At 40.0% G+C, this 8,726-nt stretch overlaps 1 protein-coding gene across 1 annotated transcript; it reads right to left on the bottom strand.

Moving 5' to 3' along the window:
* Positions 1 to 7,459: 7,459 nt before the first annotated feature.
* Positions 7,460 to 8,077, bottom strand: LOC114175273 (extensin-like). Its single transcript, XM_028060054.1, has one exon. It carries the CDS (start codon positions 8,075 to 8,077, stop codon positions 7,460 to 7,462), a length of 618 nt encoding a protein of 205 aa, XP_027915855.1.
* Positions 8,078 to 8,726: the final 649 nt, after the last annotated feature.

Below are 8,726 nucleotides of genomic sequence, written 5' to 3'. Positions count from 1 at the left end.
GAAGGTCAGCGCTCACATCACTAGAGGATTAGGGGACCATTTAGGTCCAAACCGAGGCCTGAGGAGAGGAGGAAACCTTATGGCAGACCACATCACCAGTCTCAGGGGCCTGGGAACTTCCTTACACAATAGGGCAAAGTTCAGTGCTTCCATTGTGGAGGCCCTCTAATGACTGCGCATTTTTGCCCTCATTTAATGTTTAATTCTGGGTATTTAATTGAATTTGTGTGCTTAAAGATTGATTTAATTGGGATTTCCTATTATTGGGTTTATTGAGCATGAGATACAAAAACATGTTAAAAATAGCTTTTTAGTTGCATAAATGTTCTTTGGATATTTTGAGGTGTGTTAGTGCAGCTGCAGCTAAGTTGAGCTTATGGAGGTGTGGAAATAAATTGATTAAAGCTTCATGACACCTTAAAGATAAATCCAAAAATAAGAAATTATCAAAAGCGCAAAAATCCAAGCCAAACATTGCATGAAGACAACAAGAAAGGCTTGAAAAAGTGAAGAAGTTTGGCTAAACCAAGAAGAGAGGAAAGAAAAATTGGACCTTGCGGTTTTCTTTATCTTTATGATAGAAGATAATTTGGGAAAATATATCTTTAGATATTTTATTTGATATTTTTAAATAATTATCTTATTTTATTATATCATAAAATATTAAAAGATAATAACTACCAAATCTTTTTAAATATGATAAGATCTTCTTGAATCTTTGTAGTTCCACAACAAACAAATATATCTTGAAGATATTGGATTATTTAGAAGATAATTTAAGGAGATTGCAAAGGGTTGATTTGGAAAATTAATACAAATACTAATTGGTGATAATTTATCATATATCTTTAATTAATTAATTAATTAAATTACATTAGATATTGATATTATCAACCAATTATATTTGTCAAATAGTCTATATCTCTCCAAATATTTTTAAATATTTATCTTTATCTTTATTTTAAAAGTTATTTGAGAGATTTTAGCAACAGAAAAGCCCAGTTCAATTCCTATATAAAGAGACCAAGGGAGAAGCAGAAAAGGACAAACTCGGCACGTCGGAATTGAGGAACCCTTAGGGGGACCTAATTTCTTTCTCTCTCTTTTCTTCTCTTTATTCTTCTCTCTTTATTTTGCATTCATGGAGTTGTAAACTTCTTGGGTTAATTCCATTGTAATTTCTTAATTGGATTTTGAGGTTAGATCAATTAATTTCTTTGTTCTTTTTATTATTCTTGAGGTTTTCATTCATCTATGTCTTTTATCTTTGAATCACGTAAGAAGTAATGATTTTAAATCTATATGCATGTTGGTCATATGAGTCCAAGAGTTTTTAAATTGAATTGAGACTTTACTTTGATTTTATTTAGAAACTTTCATACGATTAAATGAGTTTTTACCAATAATTGAGACTTTACTTTGATTAAAGGTATTTACTCTAACTACAATTAATTGAGACTTTACTTTGATTAATTAAGCTTTTTATTTGGTGAGGAGATAAAAGAATAGACATGATTAGGCATAGTAAAATTTGATTGAGACTGTACTTTGGTTGAATTTACTGTGGATAATCTAAAAATTCTCACTTTTAATTGAGATTGTACTTTAATTAAAAGTGAGAATGCCAACAAATTAATTTAGACTTTACATTGATTAATTTGTAAATCTATAACAATAATTAATTGAGCAATAATCTTTAGATAACCGATGATGAATCTATTTTGAAAAAACAATGGAATCAATCTATTTTCTTTACAATTGTTTTTATCTCTTTTTATCTTTTCTATTTCTATATTTGTTCATCTTAATCCCCTATATTTTTATTTTATTTGACTAACTCATTTGTATAGTTTTATAAGAACTAATGTGTTAAAAATCAATTCTGTGTTCGTTGGGAGACGACTTAGGGTTACTTTACTGTTCTATTTTATTGACTACTATCTTAGCAATACTCAAGTTGCTATAGTTTAGTAGTATTAATTTGATCGCGTCAACGACAATGTTATCACCCTCATCTGAGGAGCGTGTGTCCACATATGAAGGGTTACTACCGATGCAACAATTGCGGCAAGGAAGGCCACTTTGGCAAGGACTGCCCCTCCCTTGCTAGAGCAGTGGTACGACCTCCATTGCAGACTCCTACCCAGCACCAATAGAGGAACAACGGCAACAAGCCTCAGGCGACGGGCAAAGTCTACGTTATGAAGGGAGCAGAGGCTGTAGGCTCAGGTAACCTGGTTTTAGGGTATTGTGTGATTGCTGGGGTGAAATGTTGTATGTTGTATGATTCTGGAGTGACACACTCCTTTGTGTCAGATGCATGTGTGAAACGGTTGGGTCTATTAGTGTGTGAGCTGTAGTGTGAACTTGTGATATCTACTCCGACATCGGGTTTGCTCAGGACGTCGTCCTTGTGCGCTAGATGTCCAGTGGAAGTGGAAGGACGCAGGTACAAGGTGAATCTGATATGTCTACCTCCCAAAAGTTACAGGTGATCTTGGGGATGGATTGACTCTCTGCCAATCGCATTCTTATCGATTGTTGAGAGAAGAGGTTACTATTTCCCAACTCAGAGGAGCCTGAGTTGGTATCCTCTCAAAGGGTTATGAAGGAAATGCAAGAAGGCGCCCAGTGTTTCATCATCTTCACGCATCTAGAGGTACAGAAGGAAGAAGGGACATCAGTTATAACTGTGGTACACGAGTTTGAAGATGTGTTTCCGGAAGAAGTACCAAGATTGCCTCTCAGTAGAGAGGTGGAATTCTCAATTGACCTAGTGCCAGGAACCGGTCCATTGTCGATGGCTCCATACTGTATGGCTCTGGCGGAGTTAGTGGAACTCAAGAAGCAGATAGAGGAGTTGTTAGGAAAACAATTCATACGACCTAATACTTCATCTTAGGAGCGCCAATGCAGGTGGTGAAGAAGAAGGATGGAAGTTCATGTCTGTGTGTGGACTACAGACAGCTAAACAAGATAACCATTAAGAATAAGTATCCCCTTCCGAGAATTGAAGACTTCATGGATCAGTTGCATGGATCGTCGCTGTTCTCGAAGATTGATTTGCGGTTGGGATACCATCAGATCCTAGTGAAGGTGGATGATGTACATAAGACAACCTTCCGATCCCGATATGGACACTACGAGTATGTTTTCATGCCTTTTGGTGTGACCAATGCTCCGACAGTGTTCATGGACTACATGAACTAGATCTCCATACCGTTCCTAGATAAGTTTGTCGTAGTCTTCATAGGCGACATTCTTATTTATTCTAGAACTCAGGAGGAACATGCAAAACACCTGAGTTTAGTGCTTGGTATTTTGAGGGAGAAATAGTTGTATGCTAAGTTGTCCAAGTGCGAGTTCTGGATGAATGAGGTGCAGTTTTTGAGCCATGTGATATATGCATAGAGCATTGCAGTGGATCCGGCAAAGGTTGAGGCAGTGGTAAAGTGGGAGAGTCCCAAGTCAGTGACAGAGATAAGGAGTTTCGTGGGTTTGGTTGGCTACTACAAGAGATTCATAGAATGATTCTCCAAGATAGTGGCGCCCTTGACACAGCTTACCCGGAAGGATCAACCTTTAACTTGGACGGATAAGTGTGAGGAAAGCTTCTAAGAGCTAAAGCGAAGGTTGACGAGTGCTCCAATCTTGGTGATTCCTGATGTTGGTAAACCTTTTGAGGTTTATTGTGATGCCTCTCACCTAGGACTTGATTGTGTTTGATGCAAGAGAAGAAAGTAGTGGCGTATGCGTCAAGGTAGCTTAAGGTGCATGAGAGAAACTACCCCACTCATGACCTGGAGTTAGCAGCCATCGTGTTCGCCTAGAAGATCTTGAAGCACTATCTTTATGGTGCTCAGTTTCGTGTATTCAATGACCACAAGAGTCTCAAATATTTATTCGATCAGAAGAAGCTGAACATGAGACAGAGAAGATGGATGGAATTTCTGAAGGACTATGATTTCGAGCTCCTATACCACCCAGGGAAGGCAAATGTGGTAGCTGATGCCTTGAGTAGGAAGACGATACATACAACACACCTCATGATCAAGGAGGTGGAACTGTTAGAGAAATTCAGGGATATGAAGCTACAGATGGAGTTGGGATCAGAGTTCATTAGATGTAGTACCCTGACCATATCTAGTGACTTCTTGAACTCAGTCAGGGAAAGACAGTTATTGGATGTTGGTTTGAACAGAGTTAGAGAACAACTTGGATCAGAAGAAGCAAGGGATTTTGTCCTGGGAAGTTACGGTATACTGAGATTCTAGGGTAGAATGTGTATACCAGATGATGCAGAGCGGTTAATCCCTGAGGAAGGACACAAAAGTCGTCTTAGTTTGCATCCTGGCATGACTAAGATGTATCAAAACCTCAAGGAAACCTTCTGGTGGCAGAAAATGAAGAAAGATGTAGCTCTATTTGTATCAGCCTATCTGACATGTCAGAAGGCAAAGGTGGAGCATCAAAGACCTGGTGGAATTCTAAGCCTTTGAAAATACCGCTGTGGAAATGGGATAACATCGCTAAGAATTTTGTGACCCATTTGTCACGAACTTTTAGAGGGCATGATACCATATGGGTCATAATGGACCGACTGACCAAGAGTGCCCATTTCTTGGCGATGAACTTGAGGATGTCCATGACCAAGTTGGCCTAGTTGTACATTAAGGAAATTGTGAGGCTGCATGGAGTACCCTCGAGCATTGTATCAAACAGGGATCCACAATTCACTTCGCGGTTTTGGCAGACCTTGCAGAGTTCGACCTATCATCCCCAGACCGATGGAAAATCTGAGAGGACTATCCAATCGCTCGAGGACTTGTTGAGAACATGTGTGCTGGATCACTTGGGTGCGTGAGATGAAGTGTTACTGCTGATAGAGTTCACCTACAATAATAACTTCCATGCAAGTATTGGCATGGCACCATACGAGGCTCTATACGACAGGAAGTGTAGCACCCCTCTGTGTTGGTATCAGGATGGGGAAGTAATATTGGTTGGGCCAAAGTTATTGGAGCAGACCACTAAGAAAGTGAGAATGGTGAGGGATAGAATGCAGGCTTCTCAGAGTAGGCAGAAGGCCTATGCAGACCGCAGGAAGAGACCTTTGGAATTCGTAGTCGAAGATCATGTGTTCTTGAGGGTGACCCGAACCACTGGTGTGGGAAGGGCTCTCTGCACAAGGAAACTTTCTCCTAAGTTCCTTGGTCCTTATCAGATCTCGAGGAGGATTGGGCCGGTGGCTTACGAGATAGCTTTGCCTCCTCAGTTGGCAAACCTCCATCCGGTATTTCACGTGTCACAATTGAGGAAATACGTGTTTGACCCATCTCATGTGATAGACGCCGATGATGTACAGATTAGGGAAGATCTCACCATGGAAGTACCACCAGTGGCCTTAGAGGATAGCCGAGTATAGGAACATCGAGGAAAGTCACCCAGTCTTGTCAAAGTCATCTGGGATCGGAGGACAAGTGAATCTACTTGGGAGTTAGAGGAGGATATGAGGAAGTCACATCCACATCTATTTTCCTAGTAAGTTTTCATTTTCGAGGTCAAAAATTTTCTTGTTGGGGAGAATGTAAGGCCCACTAATTTCCTTTGTTATTTTCCAACCCTTTATTTTAAGAGCTGCCTCAATCTAATGGGCCTAAGGACTGACCCATAGGGTGTACAAGGCCCCTAAGGCAACCAAACCCCTTCCACTATTGTCATTCTTGCAAAGCAGCTCGTAGCTTACTCTCATTTTTCCTCCCTAGAGCTCTGCTAGGGTTTTGAAGTTCAATCAGGTTCAAGTTTGGCTCGACCTCGTTTCTGCTCACGTAAGTTGTTCGCCAACTCATACTCTTCCTCTCTGGTTTGGTTCTTCGTGTTTTCTGATAGGGTTCTGTATAGTAATCTCGTGCCTCATATATATTAGGGTTTTCAGCTCCTAAATCTGCTCTGAGAGCTCTTGTACTCATTCGCTTTAGTGTTGGAGTTGTTTGGCTGATCCTTTTCCAGGTAAGAGGAGCTAGGGTTCCTCGTATTTTATAATCGGTGGCTTATTTTTTATCTACCTCGAGTTTGTATGAAGTGTATGTTGTTGTGATTAAATAAAATGCTTTGCTCTGTGTTTTGGGTGTGAATGTATGGCTGCTACAGGTACGAATAGTGGCGGGAGCTGATAATCTCGCCCAAGCGAGCTTGTCTCTCCTAGGCGAGACTAGCAAAGACTCGCTGATATCACTGTCGTTAGGCGATCAAATTACCACTACTTTAGCAACTTCAGTATTGCCAGTTAGTAGTGAACAAAATAGTTAGGGTTAAGATAACCCTGAGTCGTCTCACAACGAATACGGAATTGATCTCAAATATTTGATTCTTAAAAATGCAATTAAAACTAGTGACTATAAAAATAGGAGGATTTTGATGTGCAAAGAAAATGACACGAAAGATTGTAAACACAGTAATAGTAAATAGGTTAATTCCACTGCTTTTTCTAAATAAGATTCTTCATTGGTTATCTAGAGATTATTGTTAAATTAATTATTGTTATTGATTTACAAATCAATCAATGTAAAGACTCAATTCATTTGTTGACATCCTCACTTTTAATTAAAGTACAGTCTCAATTAAAAGTGAGAATTGTTAGATTGTCCATAGTAAATTCAATCAAAGTACAGTCTCAATTAATTTTACTATGACTAATCATGTCTATTCCTTTGTTTCTTCACCAAATAGAAAACTTAATTAATCAAAGTAAAGTCTTGACTAATTTTAGTTAAAGTAATTACCACTAATTAAAGTAAAGTCTCAATTATTGGCAAAAACTTATTTAATCAAATGAAAGTTTCTAAATAAAATCAAAGTAAAGTCTCAATTTAATTTAAAAACCTTTTAACTCATATGATTATCATGCATGTAGATTTAAAATCATTATTTTCTATTCGATTAAGAAGCAAAGGACATAGATAAAAAAAAAACCACAACAATAATCAAAATAACAAACACATAAATTCATCTAACCTCAAAATCCATTTAAGAAATTACAGTGGAATCAACCCTAAAAGCTTAGCCCTCCATGGCTTTGATGGAATACATGATGATATGAAGGAAAGAAATATAAAAAGAGAAGAGAGAATGAGATATGTGATGGATGACGGTGTCTGCCAAAACCAGAGAGTTCTAAGTGTCTGATGTTGTCCCGCTTCTGCTCCCTTAAGTCTCTTTATATAGGCTTCCACTGGACTTTGGGCTTTATCTGTCAGTTGCTAAAATCTTTTATTTTTATTTAATTAATTAGCAACTTAATTTCTGTCTAATTTCTAATTATGTCCCTCTTATTTAACCATTTTTACAGTTTTGACCAGAGTTTGACCAGTTGACCAGAGTTTGACCAGTTGACTGCCTATCAGATGCTGACACGTGGCGCAGAATGCACTTTCTCTCTCCAGACTAGGGTTTGCTGCGTTTAGGGTTTCATGGAGGCTTGTGGGTGCTGCAATGGTGCGGCTGACGGCGCGGCTCCTCCTTCTCCGGTGAGGCTTGACGGTGGCGGAGCAATGGCTGCCATGGCTGCTGCGATGGTGCGTAAAGGTTGCGGGAATGGAGGCTGCCAGCGAGGTGTTGCTGCCATGGACGTGGTGCTGTTCTGGTTCGCGGGAAGTGTTGCAGATGCGGTGGTTCTTCTTCTCCAATCTGGTGCGTGCTGGTGCAGGGATGAAGCGCGACCGTGACTGGTGGTGCTGCCATGGTTCTGCAGGGACGGTGCTGTTTTCGGCGAGTTGCAGTGACGTGCGCTGCTGCGGTGCACGTTTCTGGTTCTAGCTCTTGGTGATGGTGGTCGGATTTTCGGCGAGTTGCGTCGTGGTGGCTGCTGCTGTGCGAACGAAGAAGATGGTGTTGCGGCGGTTGCTTGATGGCGTGGTGCAGATTCCAGCGACAAGGCTGCGTGGAGGTGGTGCGCTGGTGGTTGCGGGAAAGCTCGCGGTGGTTGCTGCTTCCGACGTGGTGGTGCGAACGTGGTGGTGTTCGTGACGGCGCTGCTCCAAACTCTGGCAAGATTGGCGGCTAGGGTGGCGGCTGCCATGGTGATGGAAGGAGAGGAGGAAAATTAGGGTTAGGGTTTCATGTATGAGATGGAGGAGATGATGACGTGGCAAGATCTGAGTGGTCAATTTGGTGAGTGGAGGATTATGACACGTGGCTTGTTCTGGTTGGCTAATTTTAAAAAGTGGGGATTGCCACATGGCATGATCTGGTTGAGTGGAGTTTAAGTGGTAGGAGGGGTGCAACTTAGTGAAAACTGGGGGTGCAGAACAGGGTTTTTGGTGGTCCACTTTAGAAGGAGTGTGCATAGAAAAACTAGGGGTGCATTTAGCTCCTGATTTATTCTTTTCCAGAATTTCCTGATTTTGGACTTATTTTGTAACTTTGAATATTTTAAATCCACACTATTAATGACCAAAAAAATAAATTCCAGTTGCATTAACAAACGTTAGAATATCCAAATAATATTTTATGCAACTAAAATCAATTTTTACGCCACTTTTACCAAACTTACTCAATAAATCCAATAATCACAAATCCTAATTAAATCAATCTTTAAGCACAAAAAATTCAATTAAATCCCCAAAATTAAATATTAAATGAGGGCAAAAATTTGAACTCATCACTCGCCTAGGTCCTTTGCCCGAGCTGTCGCTAAGGCGACCAATCTTCGTTTTAAGCGAGAGAAT

Source organism: Vigna unguiculata, chromosome 3 (genome assembly GCF_004118075.2).
Source record: "Vigna unguiculata cultivar IT97K-499-35 chromosome 3, ASM411807v1, whole genome shotgun sequence".
Taxonomy (NCBI): domain Eukaryota; kingdom Viridiplantae; phylum Streptophyta; class Magnoliopsida; order Fabales; family Fabaceae; genus Vigna; species Vigna unguiculata.
Note: the sequence above shows the minus strand (reverse complement) of the source record. Positions and strands in the feature narration are given on the sequence as shown.

Coding starts and splice junctions, on each gene's coding strand:
- LOC114175273 (XM_028060054.1), bottom strand. CDS start 8,077: ATGGCAGCCGCCACCCTAGCCGCCAATCTTGCCAGAGTTTGGAGCAGC.